The sequence below is a fragment of the Aythya marila genome (assembly GCF_965140915.1).
Source record: "Aythya marila genome assembly, chromosome: 3".
Classification (NCBI taxonomy): domain Eukaryota; kingdom Metazoa; phylum Chordata; class Aves; order Anseriformes; family Anatidae; genus Aythya; species Aythya marila.
In genome coordinates, this window is record NC_139044.1 from 47,357,971 (window position 1) to 47,377,116 (window position 19,146).

Genomic DNA, 19,146 nt, shown 5'->3' on the forward strand with positions numbered 1-19,146 from the left:
CAGAGGCAAGACGTAGATGAGGGTATTTCTGTCCTGCTAGCTTTGCATATAACTTAACATGGACATTTAGATATCTTACATTACAGAGCCATCATGATGTCAGAAACACAGCTTTTTACATTTTGAGTAATTAATCCTACTTGCGTTAAAGAAATTTAATCTGTACTAAAAGTAATCTATTCTTAATCTTGTCTTCTATTAAAAGTGTCACTTGAAGATAGTCCTGGAGAGATATATTTTTAAAAACTGTTAAATATTAGTAAACTACTGATCACATATAAAACTTACATACCGTGTTTGTGGAATACATGAAATGCTTATGCGAACTGATGGAGCTAAAATATGTATTTAGTAATGAAAAAAATAATATATTCAATAAGTAATAATATTTGAGACAATTCAAGAACAGATACAGCTAGAGTACGTAAGAGCAAAATAAAAATAAACTTTAGCTATAAACAATAAATACCTTAAACTAATATGTTAATTGATCACTTACACCAATTTTGTAAATGATCAAACAGTATCTATTCAGGACGAAGAAGTAAAAATCCACAGAAGCTAGAGTTCACTTCTAACTAAGAACACTGAAGTGAGTTCATGTATTGCGGGTTTATGAAGTAAACAAAAAACAAAATTAATGTCCAAAGTTTTATGATTTTTGTTAAATAAAATCTGACCAAAAAAGTACATTACTTTTCATCTCATGACATTAAGAAAGTAATATTGTGCATATGTATCATATATTACTCCTTAAAGTTACTTTTATCTAAAAAGTGGGCACATCTTGTACATCAATTGGGACTGTACTTTTGCATTATTTGTTTTGATAGTTTTGTTAATTATAGTACACAAAAAATCTTTGCTCCCCTTAAGAAGTAATATGAAGAGCTAAGTAGAGACAGACCACAGCTGCCAAATATGCTTTTTCACTTGAAAGGAATATGACTTCAAAAAATAGAAAAATTCTCATGGGATTCAGTGATGCCAACTTTTTAACTTGAGAGTTTAACACTCCTGCAATTTCACAGTACTCAACTCTGAGTAAGCTCTCCAGAGCTTAGTATCTGCCCAGTGACTGTAGATTGGAGCCCTTAGACTATATTATTCACATTCATTATATACATACACCCAGAGATATCCCAAAGATCTAGACCATGACTAGAGTGCGTAAATCCCCCAAAAGAATGAAAATTCTGAAACTATTCAGTTGTTTCAGAGGGCAAAGTCTAAAACAAACAGACAACCCATATTTTGTATCTGTCTTGGAATTAAGAATAATTTTTATAATGTAAATATATAAAGATTCTTTTGTTGTTGTTCATTTAATTATTTTCCAAATAGAAAATCCTTTGGGAAGAAGAAAAAGGCTCAGAATACTCTTCTTATATGAACACATACACTGTGAGACATATTTCAGTTGCAATATGCCTATATTATAAATTCTGTTCAAGTTATGTGACATTTTGAAATCTAGTTATCAAAGGTTTTTTTTATTTGTTTGTTTGTTTTTCCGTAAGTCCTACATCAAATTATTATTCTCCAGTTAGCCTCCATGAACAAGTATCTGCTCCTATCTTGAGTTTCATGGGTTTCTTTGGGATCCCATACAGGAAATGCTGACTCTTCAGTACCTGCTAATTTCAGCCAGAGAAGTAAGTATACTTTCTACAGGATAGTTAAGCAGTTCTGTAGAAGAGGACCATGTAGATTTAGATTTATTCTGTGCTCCTTACCTCTTTGTTTCCATCCCTAAATTCAGTGGTTTTTGATTCCTTGTCTAGACTCCATGAAAAAGTTTATGTACCAAGAAATCAGTTTTCAAGAAGATAGGAAAGGATCTCAAAAGAACCTTGAATTTCTAAAATTGCAGAAATAACTTGATAAAGATCTTCGTTATATATCTACCTTCATTACAAAATAAAATAAATATATTTTATGGTTCTATCCTTCTATGCAATGTTCCAGATGGCAGATTCTCAGGTTTTCTGCTCATAGACAAGTATGCATATGCCAGTCACTTCTGATAATTTAAATTTACTTTATGTCTCTCTCTTTCTTGTGGGGTCTGTGACATAGTGATCAATAGTTTCCCTATAACAAATATTTCTTCACACAAATTCAAGGAACATTAGAAAAAGTATTTCAAAGCAACGAAATCTGCATTCATATCTAGCTTCATCAAAGTGTTTGTATTACTAGCAGGTGGTTAAGTAAGGTGTGGGGGAGTTCATTTTACAGGAAAAGAACACAACCAATTTAAAATCTTTCAAGAACAGATTCTGGGGCCATCAAGCATGTCTTCTATGCCTCAGGGAAACTGTCTTTTCATAATGTCTGCTGTAACTATTTGTGCTGCTGCTCATTTAGCACACCATACTCTTTTTATTACAGAGCCTGCAATTCAATGTATCCTTTTGTTTTATATTGATTTTACTTAGTATGTAATCCTGGACATCTGTGAGGATTTACCTGTTATGACCAGTGCACTGTTTGGCCTTGATTTGCAACTGACAGCTTTGTGGTAATACAGGGATCTAGAGACTGTTTTTCTCTGAAATCTAGCACACTGGCAGTTTATTCACCAAAGCCAACTTTGCTTTGCAACTAGTAAGGCTAATCTCTCCAGGCTTTCTCTGCAGTAGACAGATAGGTTTCTCCAAAGATGAAACTTAGTTTCACATATCCAGATGAATTTTTGAATACCTTCTATCTCTATTCAGGAAAAGGATTTATAAACTACATTTTAAAGTACATCTCAGCATTTAACATTGCACTTTTATATTTGCCAGTAAAGCTTTTAGTCAGTATAGGGTTCTTGTTAATCCAAAATAAAGCCACCTAAAGATATTCAAGTATGTTTGCATATAACTTGGTTCTTTTCATTACTCTAGTGCTCACTCACAAAAGAAAACAAGGCTGAAAATTACCTGTATCAAATCTGAACAGATATGGAAGGACACCTTGCAAGAAAATGACAAGAGGAGATGGAAATTTCTGAGTGCTAAATTGACAGCAAAGGGACAAGTCACAAAACAAGCACAACAGTAGGCGAAAACCCATCCCCCGTTGAAACTACAGAAATCTCAACTACTTTTCAGGAACAGTCTCTACAATGAAAAGGTTGAGTACATTTTTTTTTCTCAGTTTCAAAACAGATTTCTACCACTTTCTTGCATAAAACTTCCCTCAATTGGAAGTTTAGCTCTATTAAACATGTAGTTTAAGACTCTGTTATACTGCCCTGTGGTATAACCAATGTGCAGAAAAGAATTTATTGTTTGTAAGGACACTTGGTCATTCACCATTCAAATTGGTTGAAGTCTGTAATACAAAGGGAAAAATATACATTACATAACCATAAAGTGAGACAATAAAATATAAAAACCTCATTAATCCTTAAAACAGGCCTGATACATTTTGCATGAACTTGGATGTAAATTAAATGAATAAATAAAAAGATGTTAGCTTCAAAGCTAAAACTCAAACATTAACTTTGGTCATATGTTAAAGTAACAAACTGGATAAACCATTCCTCAGTTACTGGTATTATTTCTTATAACAAACGTTGCCACGATAGTCAGATGGCATAGAAATTTCTAATTTGATCTAGGTAGTAAGTATCCAGGACAGAAAGCTCTACTAATTCTCTCATCCTGTGATGCAAAGACCACTGATCTTCTATAATTACCTATATTTATGTATAATTAAATGATAAATACATATATATATATAATGCACAGATTTTTATACATGCAACCTAATTAACATACAAAATAGGAAGAAATTAAAGACCTACATAAGATTTCAAACACTAGCCTAAATGCAGTTGATGGAAAGTTGCTGAGACAAACACACGTAAGATGAGTTGCGGACTTCTTCAAAAAGGTTAAATGACTCTTGGATTTCTTTCAAGTAAGATTTCTTTCCAACACCTTAAAAAGACTGAGAAACATCAATCTAGTAAGAATCCTCATGCATTAGTTGTATTGACAACTAATACTTTTAAATAGAATTGTAAAATATTTTTATCATGGAGGTTTTGACACCAAAATTCTGCCGAAGTTTCCCACAAAAAAAAATATATTTTCAGTGAAAAATTATTGGCAAATGTTTTGTTATTTGAAGTTTCACCTGTGTAAAAGGAAAACGATATGGAAATTCAGTACAGTGGCTCATTTATGTTATAGTGTAGCTTATTCAAACACATTTAATTTTGTTTATGCCATTCATGAGGAACCCATTCACTAAGTAGTGACCAAGTATCAGTCCTGGATGAGGAGTACAGTGGAGAATATAATGTAGTAATAGTGGAGAATAAGAGCAGGAGGCATCAAAATTAAACTTGAACTGCAGCAGAAACTGCAGACAAATCTCTTCTGGTGCCAACTGACAATTTATTTTGTTTGGTTTTCAGCCCAAGACCAGAAAGCTTGCTGTGTTCTATTTGAGAAATAGGAAGTCTACACTTCTTGTAAAAAAAACTGTGTATTTGATAACTTCAGAAGTTTTGGTAAGATTCCTCCTTACCAGACTTTAGCTTCATAGGGTGGAGCAGATAGATAAGCATTATTCAATTATTAAAGAAACTTTCATATCTTTTCTAATAAGGAGAAGATCATGTCCTCGGTGTGGCCACTTTCCCGTTAAATCCCCCTACTTGGCTTGAACTTATTTATCTTTTGTGGGGAGAATAAATTTTAAATTTATTCCAAATGATTTTCAGGTGGCCCTTTGTGAATATGTTCTGATAAATACCAAATACAATGTGGCCTAAAAATTTCATAAGCCACTGTCCAACAAATTGTAGTAAAGAAAGGTTGTTAAATAGTAAAAAGATATTTAGATATATACTGCAGAGAGAAAATGAATACCAAAACTGTCAGTAAAATGTATAGCATCAGCACAACAATGAAAACCACTTTGCAGTAAAAAGAAATTGGGGTTTTCCACATTTATCCTAGGTTGTGAAGAATTGTACAAAATATTTGTGTTAAGTTATAAACAGTAAGTAAACAGTTGTTTAGAAGCTGTATGGAAATACATAAAGTCAAGCAAGAAGAAATGAAGTTGAATGTTAACTTTGGCATTTCTTACCTTTTCCTGAGTGCTTATTTTCACTTTCAAAGAGAAGATAATAGGGAACATAGTTTGGTATAAAAATGCTAAATCCTAACATAAAAACAGCATTGTTTCCTAAACATAACTTCTAGTTGAAGCATGAATTTCTGGATGAGATGCAGACACCAGCATTCAAATACTCTGATCATAAATGTCTAATGTAGTTCATCTAATTCTCAAATTGGAAAAATCAAAAAGCTACTACTCAGCTAGAACAGTCCTGCAAAAGAAACTGAGATTGTCATGTGCTAATTGCATCAGCATGTTGGACAGCCAGAGGATATTATAACAAGAATACAAGTTTCTGTTGGTGTGCCTAAAAAGGAGAATGATGGATGTGCAATATAGAAAAAAAGAATCAATAGTTCACAGTTATAGGCCTCAGAAAATCAGCTTTGTTGCCTAGAGTGTTCAAAATCTAAGAAAAAAGCAATGTCTTGAAATGAGATGAAATGATATAATAGAATAATAACTGAAGGACCTGAAGCACTTTAATCACCTGAGTATTGCGGTAGTTTAATCACAGTGCAATATTTAAGCACCTACTTGTATCATACCATTACATGGGGCTTTAATCTGTTTTCCTTGAGGGGAAGAGAAAGATGCCACAAGGAAAACTCTCATCCAGACAGGGAGTTCCCTCTCCCTCCAAAGCTCCTCTATTACCTGCTTCTAGATATGATATAAAAACATAAAGCCAGGTACAGAGCCAATTTCTGTGATTTTGGCAACTTCAAACTGACTTCCACAGAAATATTCTTCTCAGAAAAGAAACCCTAATTGAGCACACAAATTAAAAATATCTGCAATAAATAAACAAAATCCACTTAGAATTGTTAAATGATCACATATTTCAGATGTATATTTAAAATAAGAAATATTACCTTAATGAATGTGACAAATTGAAACCATATGTCCCCTCAAACTTAAGCACATTTGTTTACAAACATACATGAAAAGAGAAGAATTATGCAGAAAAATATTTTCTCAGAACTAACATGTACTATGAAAGTGTAGTGCCAGTCCGATTGAAGAGATCATCTCTCAGTCTCACTATATGTAATCTAACTATGTGAAAAATGTAGAAATAAATTACCAAGAAGGAAGAAATAAATCCTAACTGGAGGGGTAGCGGTAGCTAGAGGTACTCTAGCTTCCTTGTAAGGGGCAGATCCAAAGAAAGCCTTAATATCTAGACAACAAATACAGGTGTCTCTACCCTTTGCAAACCAAATCAGAAGTCTCAGAAGGGTGACGAAGAAGTCCTTGAGGGAGCTGTTTACAGCAAATTGATTGAAAATAAGAAGCGCAGACACAGGTCTGAAATTCTACTCCTCCAAAGATTATGGGCTTTAATCAGAATTGCAGAATGACAGGTGCACTTCTGATCTACCTGGGACAGCTGAGAACCTATAGAGCTGTAATCCTGCCACGTGGACACGGGCTGAACTAGCTGATCTGTGGGAAATAGTCTTTTACATGAATAGATCATAGAATCATAGAATCATAGAATATCCTGAGTTGGAAGGGACCCTTAAGGATCATCAAGTCCAACTCTTGACACCGCACAGGTCTACCCAAAAGTTCAGACTATGTGCCTAAGTTCACAGTCCAATCTTTTCTTAAATTCAGACAGGCTCGGTGCAGTGACCACTTCCCTGGGGAGCCTGTTCCAGTGTGCAACCACCCTCTCTGTGAAGAACCCCCTCCTGACGTCCAGCCTAAATTTCCCCTGCCCTAGATGCTAATCTGCAACATCCTTCATGCTGTAGCTTGCTTGGGTTCATCAAAGGATCCAGAAATCATCCCCAAAGAAGAAACTGTAGATGAAGCAAGTATGTGCCTAGACTTTACGCAAAGAGCAGTAGAGAACTGAGCAGTAGAGTTCCAGTTCTGCTCACACATCTGTACATGCTTTTTATTGTTGGAAAAAAAAGATAACAAAACAACAACCCTCTCCCTGTCTCTCCCCCAGCAATAAATCTACAATCAAAATACCTGAAAATGATAGTTCTTCCTGTGTTTTAGATAGAGCTTAATATCACAGGTATGCATTAACTTTGCTCAAAGCATGCCAATGAGATGGTATTCTCTGGCAATTTAAACACCTCCCTGTCTCATTTTGAGATCAGGTACTTACACGCTATCTTAGAATCATAGAATGGCTTGGGTTGGAAGGGACTGTAAAGTTCATCTAGTTTCAATGTCCCTGCCATGGGCCAGGACACCTTAATCACTAGATCAGGCTTCTCAAAGCCCCATCCAACCTGGCCTGATTAAGACGGGCATTTTCATGCAGAAAAGGCAGACTTACAGATGCCATTGAAATGCTATATAAATCTGGTTCTGAACGTCTAAATCTTCCTCTAGACTTCCAAAGGTAATTATTTCCCACAGGAACAGAAATCACACAAAAGTGTTAAAGCAAAGCATTACATTAACTCCTAATTTTGTGAAAATGGTATTTCACTGACATATGTAGTCACACGCCTGGAACTTTGTAAAAGTTCTGAAAAGAAAATGTTGATTGAGGCCTACAAGCCCTTTGAGGTTATATCCATTTTGCAGATGTATACACTAAGGCATGGGAAGAATTTGACCTTTTCATTATTTGACTTGCCCACAAATTTCCTGTGAATTCAGAAGTCCTAACTCTCACCTCTGTCTATTCACCCAATAGACAGCCTTCCTTTCCTTGGGTCAACATACTAAAAAAATTAAAACTGGTTAAAGGAAAAAGTAAAAAATGGATGATATGTATATCCTTCAACATGGGGAGCTTTTAATTTTTCTTTTATCAAGAATTCAAGATGCTGAATTAATTAGCTATTAAAACATTAAAAGTAAGTGCTAAATGTTAATAACACCAATTTAATCACTGCTGAGTCAGTTTTATTTTACACAGACTGATGCAGTATTTTCAGCTAAGAAATTAGATAGTAATTAGAAATTACCCAGTAATTATGATCTAAGTCTTATAATTCTCTAAATGTGTTATAATGTACCTGACAGGGTTTTGATTATACATGAAAAGTTCATTGTATCATCAGCTAAAAATCACTTGCTCTCTATTGGACGATATTAAAGCATCAAAGGGACTAATACAGGTGGGCCTTGGTAACTTCTATTCAGCACTTCAGAATTCCAGTGGTTTTCCTGTCACTCAGTATGCAGGACTGGTGACTGAGACAAGTAGGGATTGGACAGTGTGCAAGAAAATATATGAGACAACAGCTGTTAACAGTTGAATATTAATTCTCTGTTATTCCATATTTAATTACTCTATTAAATATTGTTTTGGGAGAATTTCACTTCCAAGACAAGGTTATTGACCAAAAAAAAATGCATTTTTGAAAAAATAACTTTTAAAAGACCATCAGCTGATCTCATAGAAGAAAAATGTTTCTAGGTTCTTAAAAACATTCAAGGGCATTTGTTAAATAAATATTATTAGATCTGTAATTCATAGAAAGCCTGTTAAAATAATATTATTAATTACACTTAATGACAGTAATGACAAAAATACATTTTGCTTCTTACCAGAATGGTATTAATTTTTTGAGTGCAATCAATTCGTCTTTATCTGCTTAATAAAGGGCTGGCACAAGAGACTCCATTTTGGAGAACACCACAATATTTTTCAGTAAATGTTGATGAAAACATTCTGAATCCTCTTGTGCTGAAAGTGTATTTTGAAAAACTACAAATATAGCAAAAATAATTTCTTCATTCAGATCTATGTTGCCATGCTGGTCTTCCTTTAAAGTGTATACCCTTGAAGCCATTTCTGAATCTTTGCTTTTAAATTTCAGAAATCTTGAGTTGCCTGAGAATAATCTGAAAGCTCAAAGTTCAGAAAACAAATGAAGAGAACCTCAAATATTGCTTTGGAAAAGATGATGCTTTAACCACTTATTTATTTATTTATTTATTCCTCCTTTTGAATCTGAAACGTGATTATGTAGTTGGTAAACTATAAAGTATTTTAGAACAAGATTGACATTCTTTGTGAAAGCACTTGTGGAGTTCCCAGAGGAGGGAGCAAACAGTTGAAATGTTCTGGGCAAGAGATTTTCTTTAGAGCATATTCAATCACATTAAAATATAATTGCTGCTTCTCAGTAATAACCACGAACCACTCTGAGGAGCATCACTGCCTCTGGAATACACAAGCACTTCTGAAACACTCCAGCTCCAATATAGGGGACACTGGTACCTGTAGGAACAGTTTCTTCCTTCTGCAATTAAATACTTCTGCTTCTTCCTGTAGAGTCTGTGAAGTACTACTGTATTTTGAAAAAAGAGTTCTCCAAATTATGTGAAGTACCTCTCAGACAAGACAATGTTCTTTCCTAAGTGAAGTTCAGGTGTTGCAAGCAGCATAATTCTGTTTTGTGGCTTAACACTTCATTGAATGCTGCAATTCAGCTACATTGGGTATTCTCAGCCATATCTCTCAAATTTTATTTTAAAGTACTGGCTAGATAGGTAAAGACTGACAGAAGCTTATATTAGCTTTAAATTACTGATAGTGCAGAACGTTTTTACTGCAGACAAAAGAAACTTGGTCTTCAGTCTGCCCGGTTACCGCTGTTTGTCTTATGGTGACTGAAACAAGTCATAGAAGAAATTATCATTCTGGAGAGATACCTTCAGTGCAGTGCCACCCCATACTTCTCTATCTGAGGCATTTAAATAATAACAATATTTTGTTTTCATCATTCTACATTATTCTAGCTGCAATTTTCATAAAAGCTGCTCTTGATCACTAGTGAATAATATAAACTGATGACATAGAAATATATCTGTGCACATGAACTGATGTAGTACAGCTGTTAAGATCACTTAGATTTGACAGCGTAAAATAGTTGTTAAACTAAATCAATGAAATTTTGATTCACCAGTCAGGTAAATTAAATGAGAACTTTGCTGTTTATGACTGTCTAATATTTTTAATAAATAGGTTTCTGTTTCAGAAAATATTCTGAACATAACCTAACAGCATACTTCAGGCACTGAAGACTACTTTTTTGTTCCTTTTTTTTTTTTTTTTTTTTTTTTTTACTTTTTCTGCCTGCTGTCACAAAAGAACAAACTTATTCTATTTGTTCTTAAATTGTATTCACCTCAAACACCTCACAGCCTTATAAAAAGTGGCTTAGAAAATAAGACACCCAAAAGAAAATATTTTTGAAGTAAAAAGAAGGCATATTTTCATTTGATTCTATAAATATTTTTCTTTCCCTCTTTGCAGTATTAAAATGAGTTTCATAACAGTACATTTAACTTATAAATTTAAATGAAAGCTTAAGTGGCATTACAGGGTTCATAATAGACCCACCAGGCATTACCATGACTCTTTTGTTTCTCACATTACATATTAGTAGTATATATGCACAATAGTCTATATGTTGGAGAGCTTGCTCAGAAGGTGCTAGTCTCTTCTCAGTCTGCAGAGATTAGACAAATAGCTTCTGTGTCTCAGGATTATTCCCTAATCACTGGGATGAAGACACGTCCCTTCTGCTTGCTCTCCTGCTCTTTCAGAGAACAAAGTTTTAACAGAAAGTTTCACTGCTTTTTCAGAGTATGCTATGGCCAGTTGGTGATGGTGCTCTCACTTCCTCCACAAATAGACACCAGCAAGACAAATGCACCACCACCACTGGCAGAACTTCTCTCTTTTAGGTCTTATTGTTCTGCCACAGAGCATTTGAGAACTCAAGTGGAATGTCCCATGTGAGTCAGGGGTTTAAGCTCCAGCGAGGGCACAAATTCAGACATACCAAACATGTTTTGTGCACCAAAAAGCCCCTTGCTCATTACACAGACTCTTCTGAATATCACTGAGATTTCTCCCCTGGCTTTCAAAAAGATAAGGTACCTACCTTCAAAGACTTTGATCTTTCCCCTGGCATTTGTAATTTAGGTCACACTGATTTATTTTTACCTGTATCTTATGACTCAGAAGGGTAAACATGTTTTAGATGTTTTCATTAATTACAATTCAATTCATTTCAACTCAATACTTGTTTTGGTTTTTGTTTTGTTTTGTTTTTCAATTTACAAAAAATTCTTAATAGTAAATTCACCCGTACACAAGAAGTAAGACTGGATGGAAAATGGCAGAATTTGTCCATATCCAATGAATACACTCTTTCACTTAGAACACATTTAGAACACAGGCCTGGCAATCTCTTATCTGTAGCCCCAAAAACTTTAATAAAATGTATTTGTCATACTTCAATTTGTTGATCAACAGCAATTCCATTTACACTGTATGTTATCACAGAAATTGCAGAAAATTCAGAAAAAAATATTCTTTGATTATGAAATTACAAGAGAAATGCACTTTGCTAAAAGGCATTATAAAGAAGAAATCAATAGATACTGTGCAGTGTTGACTAAAAATATTGTAATAAATATTTCTAGTATGGATGCTAAAAAATTTAATGAAATACCTAGATTATCTCCTGTTCCAAAAAGTCAATAGTCCTCTACTGTTTTTGCCGGAATTATACAGTTATCAAGACAACATAATCATTATGAAGACACTCATTTTTAGAGACAAGCATGTCTGGGGGACATAGTAAGATATGAAAAGACATCGATATCAGAACTTGCTAATTTGCAAAAGGGACTATGTGTATAATATAATGGCAGAATGATTTTGAGGCAGCAGATGGGAAAAGAAAAAAGTGGAAATGTCAAAAGTACAAGAAAAAAGTGAAGTAATATATGAAAAATTCTGTGTTTATGAGAATAATAAACATTTTGTATATAATTTACAAGAGTTTATTAATAACTCTGCAAAAAGGAACATTTAAGAAGCAGTTGGCCAGTAGGCTGTATAGGAGCAAAGAGATCTAATCTTTAAGCACCAAAGGCTTCAAAACCAGAAAAGAGGATTTACATAGTTCATAGCATCCCTGGCTAATCCAGTAAAAATCTGCAGTGGGAATCACAGTCAGCTACACCAACTGGCTGCCTAGAGGGAGAGTCATCAAGGCTACTTCCTTTTTTTATCACAGAATGCCCTTAGAAGGCAATGGCAACTAAGCAATACTGTTGCTGACTGTGAAACTGTAGCCTCATGTTGGGAAACAGATGGGAAGTTGGAAAGAATTACTTAGAGTAAACTGGGACAGGACTGACAGCTTCTCAAACTATCGTTATATTCTAAGCTCAGGTAACACTTGGAACTCTGAACTGATTCACCAGTTTAGTTGGCTGAAGAACAACACAAGAGATAAACATCTGTCAAGTTGAAGTTAAGACTACATTTTGTATTTGTTTTATTAAATGCTTGTTTCTGATCTCCAAAATTTAAGATTTTACCAATACAAGCTCTTGGAGTTTATTTTTTTTCCCCCACTTTTTATTTGTAAGCCTGTCTAATATTGTGGAGTGAATCATGATTCCGACACATCAAAGGCATTTAATGTGAATAAAATTTCTGAGGTACCATTCAGAACATGTTTAAACTTACTGGGATTTGCATATTTTCTGCAAATCTGCTAAGGGCCAGTATAAGAAGACCATAAGAATAGATGCTTTAGATAACAGCAAATGCCTCTCTACTTATCATGCAAAAGTGCTCAAAATATGTTTTATTTTGATCACAATACAATCAAAACTCAGGACATGTTTTGAACATATATAAATACTTTTGTTAACTATGTACCTAGCACACATGAGATCCCCGTATTATTAATCTAAAATCACTCAAAAAAAAAGTCTAGCTGTATTTATGGGCTACTTCAGGCTGAAATTTGGAAAAAGTATGTACTGTGTATTCATTAATCAATGACAGTCCTTTTTATGGTCTTGTTTTGTGCAGGATATTGAAATTGGATCTGTAATGGACGAATCTTCTAATTCACAAGGAGTCCTACTGAAACTGCTTAAGCTCAGCCTCAGATTTTATTCATAACCTTTCATCCCATCAGTTCTTGAAAGCCACAGTTGTCATCTGAACCACATTGCATTTATGGAATTCCACACATTATTGCAAGTTTCTCACTAACTACAACAGTCACAGACATTTATGTATTTAAAGGGAACTAAAACCTAAATCTTATTTGATTCTGCAAGTCAGTCTTTGGACAGGCATTTTTCAATCCAAGGTATTAAAAGAGTGAGTGAAAGATAGTACATTCAGTAGCAGCACAAACAGTAAGCAGTCCTGTAGATAACTATTAAAATGCCATGAATTTCATGAAAAACCTGTCATTACTGCTTTTGCAAGACTGTGAGGAATTAAGCTCTTTTGACCTATTGGGCTGCATGTGAACAACATATATTTTAAAGTCAATAACTTGGTAGATAATTGAACAGATAATACAGATAGATTTACTACAGAAAAATATTTTAAAGAGTAGCTTGGAGAAAGCAAGATGCAGCATGTTGATTTTACCTGGTGACTATGGTGTAAATGCATTCAAAATATATGGTACTCACAGTGCTCTCAGTACCATAGTTATAAGAGTGAGACAGGCAAGAGAGATTTGCACTACAAAGAATATAGCATACTCAACTGTAGATACAAAGTACTTCCAAATTTCTCTATAGTAAAACCTGCTAAGTGATCAATAACTTCAGACTTCACTACTTTGCTAGACATCATGTGACCTGAAAGTTTTCCACAAAAAGGAGTTCTCTTGACCCTCAGATTAATTAGTTTGATTGTTACTTTTATTCTTTCCTAAGCCTGCTGGGGGTGGTGAATTTCTTGTGAAGACAGAACTGAACAAAATGACTGAACCAAACTAAAATGTTGGAGGGAGCAAAAAACCTTTGTAATTTATTAATGTATTCAAAAGACTTTTACAAAACTTTACAATTTAATTATTGAAGATTACAGAAGTGCTTCAGTGCTTCTGTACTGTGTTAAATAAACTGTACGTGCAAGGAGTAATAAATGAAATTGTTAATTTCAGTGCATCCTTAGGGAATAGTAAAGGGGGGTACATTATTTAGAGCTCCAAATGGATTTGAGTTTATACACTGTAATAAATCTTAACTACATTGTTAATTAACCCTGCCTCGAGCCCTTTTTTACCTTAAGGGTTGAAAGACACAGTGTCTGTAAGGATAACTCACCATTCATATTCTTAAAGATGTTTAGGACTGGGAGGATTTGCCGATAATAGGGCACCAAGGCCTCTCCCACCATGTCAGCTGACACCACCAGGTGCTGGAGGACTTTCAGCGTGACGCAGAGGACCTGTCGATTACGAAGGCTCAGTGCATCTGTGATGTAGGAAGAACAACAGGCAGAAAGCAGAATTAATTTTTAAAATATAGAGGGAGGGGGAGGAGTACTTTAATGGACAAATTTAATTAAACCATACTCTGCTGGGGATTGTAAGTAGGCCTTTATTAGCCCAGCTTTGAAAGATCCCAAAGATGGATTGCAGTCCTGATGTTATAAAACACTGCCTTGTCTGATTGTTATTTGTTCCCACAATTTGTGCTGACTCTTCAGTAACCCAAAGAATGCAGCCCATTATTCCCTTATGCTGCCTGTGTAATACTGGCGTGGTCCAAACAAATAAAAAATAAATGTTCAATAAGTACCATTTGGGGCCAATGAAACTGTACAACTGCAAGACAACCTGCAAAGGTTGACAACAGATACATTCTACTACAACAATTAGCCTGTTTGTATGTTTGTACCCATTTATTTCATGATCGTTTTATTCATTCAACTAACAATTCCTACTATTCTGAGAATCAGTACAATGAAGCAAATGTTTACAGGAAGAAAACACACAAAAAAAACCTTGTAGGCTTTTTTAAAGACAAACATTTGAAAAAAAAAAAAAAGAAAAAAAAAAGAAAAGATTTTGTCTTGCCCACTTAGATTTTTCTCTTAGCTTTCAGTGTCAGTCTTTTAATCTTAAGACACTAAGACATTTCATAAATACTTTTTGTTTCTCTTCACTTATGAGTTTACTAAAAGCAAGTACTTCGCCCTCTCTTTTGTAATTAAAAATGAGTTCTCCTTGAGTAATATACATATACACTTTTTATTTTCCCAAATCCCTCTAGTTATAAAACCTCCTCTGAAACTATGCAGCTGGAAATAGTTGTCAAATTTGATGTGCTATTATATTGGTCTAATTTTTCAGTGTTCTGCCCACTTATATAGATGTTTGTATAATTGTAGTGGGGAAAAAAAATTGTGAAAGATAATCTCATTCAATACTACATGTTTATAGCCACAGAAGTATATAAACATGTGAATCAATGTAAAAAAAGTATAAGCAACTGGGAAACAAATATAGTAAAGAATACACTGAAATTGTAAGAGGATTTACTTACTATTAACTTTTTCAAGAACTGCCTGTTCACATTCAAGTAATGGGATTCAGTACTTCTGGCACTAAATATTAGCAGTGCACTGGAATACTGTTCCATACAGAATCAGGTAGTATTCTCATGCAAGTGTAATGTCAGTTTTCCCATCTCTTTAAGAAAAGACATGTCTCACCCCCTTCTGCTCTTTATCTTATGCCTGCTAAGTGTTATAAGCTAGAGCTCCGAAGCAAGGGCAAAGCAGACTGGCCGTGTGAATGTGTAGAAACAACCTTTGAAAATCAGCTAGTAAGTAACCTCTCTTCATGCCTCTTCGTGTGCTTCTGAAGAACATAATAAAATCACTGTTAGACTGAGTTAGGGAGCCCAAGGTCTAACAGTACTGTAGGGCATCATAGGCATTTCCAAGTTAAAGAATTGCTGTTAAATGAAAATATACACCAAGTTCCATAATTTCTTATTTGCCAGTCCCTACTGCAGTCAACAGGCTACATATAATTTCATGTTGTTTCTGAGCATACCAATGTGTGGACAGAAAGTCCATCAATATATTTACACTGAGTCCCAGCAAAGGTAGGCTATTCCAAATTTTGCTTTGATGGGCATGTGTTTTAAGGTTGTTTTAGCAAAGAGGGACACCCAGATACATTCTAAAGATTAGATCCAACTCCCAGACAAATAAATATTCCCTCACAGAAGAACAGGCATTTTTCATTTTCTTAAAGGAGTGACTGGAAAAGGAAACTCTGGGGTTACAGCATATGTTAATTCATGACTTAACTGTCATACCCAGAAATAGTAACTAACTGAACTAATAAGAAAATTATCATTAATACTTATACTTTTCAGTACAATAATAATTGTAAAACTCAAGAGACATAAAATCTAACAATTACAGAAATCTGAAATTCTTAATTCTTAACCAACAAATCAACTGTACCTAATTCCATGAATCGCTCTTCCTGTCTGTAGAAGCTAACCTAGGGGATGAGGGCTCTTATTTTTAGGCAGGCAGGAGGTGCCATCTAAGTGGAAATGGTTGTCCAACCACTCCCAGGAAGAGTGTTATCTTTAAAACCTTTATCTGCAGATGGTGGCTCCCAAAGGTTATTAGTTTCCTGTTTTCAGAGTTCTGTCTTGTGTGAAGACAGTTGTGCTTTGAGTAGAAGCCAGGATTATCCTGGTAAAAATCAATTCCTTAATAAAGTCAAGAGTATGAAAGCGTCTCATGGCTGAAAAGGAGTCCCGATGATTACAGCAAACCAAACACATACTGAATCCAAAAGAACATTTTCACATAACCTATTCTTCCCTAAATTAGAGTTGTGCTATAGGGGTGCTTACTGGTACTTTAAATAGCAATACTGGCACTTCTTTCATCTGTATTCTAGAAAATCAGTTTGATACTTGTCCCACCTCCCTCAGTACAGTGTTATCCCATCCCTCCTGTGACAAAAAACAATAAAAAAGCAGAATTTGGATCAAGATTTTGAGTGCCAAAGTGATGGATATGGTAGAATCAAACAGACTGCAGAATTTAGCCTGAAGCCCTTCAAATTGCATAAATCTGCAGTATGTGTTAGGAAAACACTTATAATGATCAAAAGTAAGATCAAATTGACTGCAGAACTGTTATTATCAAATATTTGGACCATGGCATACATAACAGTCAACCAGCTCCTGGCTTCATTATATTAGACACTGTATAAACATTTAATTAGAGACAGTCCCTGCCCCAAGGATACATCAATTTCAAACATATGCTTATATTTAAAAATCTGGTAATTATTTTCTGTGTACTACCATCACTGCAGACCATTCTCCCTCATGAATAAAAGGATGAACGTTTTAATCCTGTAGAAGAAATAAGTACATTTCAACATTTTGAATAATGTCAGTGATATCTAGAGGTTACCAAAAATGTATGAAAGTGCATTCCCTACTGAAGAATACAGCAGGACATTTTAAAACTCTTAGTCTGGGACAGCCACCTATCCCTACAGAAGAAAACATGCATAACATCCAAGGCATTCCAGTCTGGAACCACACTAGGGTATCACCTTTTGAACTAGAAGTCTGCTGCAAGACATGGATCTTGACAATTACAGCAAAGCAAACAACCTGTTTGTTTCTCAGTTAAAGATACTTTTCCATTCCTTAAAGGGTTTTTAGAGGATTTCCCTCTGTCAGTGGTATATATTTCCTTTCTGGTCATACAGCCCATATTTTGTGAATTATAGAATTCTTGAAAGCAGCAACTTTGAAACAACAAACAAAACAATAAACTGATTCTTCTACTTGGTAATTACAATGTTTTCTTATTTAATGGTATGTCAGCTTGACAATTTTACTTGTGATGAAGCTATACGCTTTTCCAGCAGAACCTCCAGATTGAGTAATCGGTTAATGCAAGAATATAATGAAGTGTGTACTCAATAAATTTGTACTGCTACATTTTTTCCAGATATTCACTGAAGTTTTCCATATCTTTTTCTTAATTAAAAGATAATTTATAAATGTTAATAAGTTAAATTTAAAAAATGTAAAAGCTGGTCTAAAATGGTGTAAAAGCTCAGTATCTGAGTCAACTCCGTGCTTCTACCATTCAAAGCAACAGTAATAGGTAATTATAAAATTTGGAAGTATATTTGAAACCACACATTTTGGGGAGGGAGGTTTTTCACAGTGCTGTTAACTAAAGCTTGCTAGCAATGAGCCAATATATATAATACCAATTCATTGATAGCTTCAGTGATTTTTTTTTTTCTTTAAATTTCATTGGCAATCTATGCAAATTAATTTTTTTCTTTTGCTAAAGAGTTAAGACCTCTTATATGCTACTTGCTTGTTTATGCATTTAGATAGAAGCAGTTCATATACGCAGCAATAGAATAGACTTTCTAAAAATTTAAGTCTTTTTCTTGAGTAATACTTCTAACATCTTAAAGAAAAAGACCTAGAAGCTATATAAGTAGATATTTCTTATTTTATTTTTTACTTTTCTTTGGCAGTTTGGAGTATCCTATCTTGGTCTCAATGTTGCCTCCAATAGAAGCCACAGTTGTCATCTTTGGGATTGATACATTTTATAAGCCAGGAAACACGCATTTCTCCCAATATACAGTGGATCTTTTCCATAAGACAATGTATTTTCACTGAAGAGGTCAGATCAGAACATTCTTCTTCAGACAGAACATAGAAAGCTTAGACTGTACTTAATCAAATCAGAATCCTTCAAACTTCCATCACTTCCTAAAAATTAAAAATTAAATTGTGGTAGTTCCATTTAAAGTTATACTGTTAATTTAATTCTGTTTAATTGGAACAGACCTTTAATTATTTTCAACCCTTTTTCCAAAAACAACCATGAATCTATGTTTAGAAATGCACTAACAGTTTCCATTCTCTACGTAGGTCTTAAAACCAAAGATTAAAACCAATTTAGTTTGCATTCATATATTTCCCCCAGTTGGCAAATGAGGCACCTGTTTTAGAAAATTCTTTACTTGAAGCAGAACAAGATACATAGAGCAGGACTCCTGCAGAGGTACAAGCACTGAGTAAAGGGGCTTCTATTGTTGTGGCCTGCTTAATCTTATTGGTCAAGGTTTCTTTACTTAATTTCACAGAATCAGGTTTACAGAATGACTAATATGAATTGTTCACAAAATGCAATTGATTAAAGCTTCTATTTAAGAGAATTTT

At 34.4% G+C, this 19,146-nt stretch overlaps 1 protein-coding gene and 1 long non-coding RNA gene across 2 annotated transcripts in view; one reads left to right on the forward strand and one right to left on the reverse strand.

Moving 5' to 3' along the window:
* LOC309876335 overlaps positions 1 to 14,194 on the forward strand; it is a 48,092-nt gene extending 33,898 nt beyond the window's left edge. Inside the window, exons 3-4 of the long non-coding RNA XR_014317158.1 lie at positions 2,895 to 3,123; positions 12,962 to 14,194. This is a non-coding gene — a long non-coding RNA (uncharacterized lncRNA). The remainder of the gene's footprint in view (positions 1 to 2,894; positions 3,124 to 12,961) is intronic.
* PACRG (parkin coregulated) overlaps positions 1 to 19,146 on the reverse strand; it is a 214,182-nt gene that overhangs the window by 79,915 nt on the left and 115,121 nt on the right. The window contains exon 5 of the mRNA XM_082756484.1: positions 14,224 to 14,373. Within this exon, the coding sequence (XP_082612610.1) occupies positions 14,224 to 14,373 (150 nt within the window). The remainder of the gene's footprint in view (positions 1 to 14,223; positions 14,374 to 19,146) is intronic.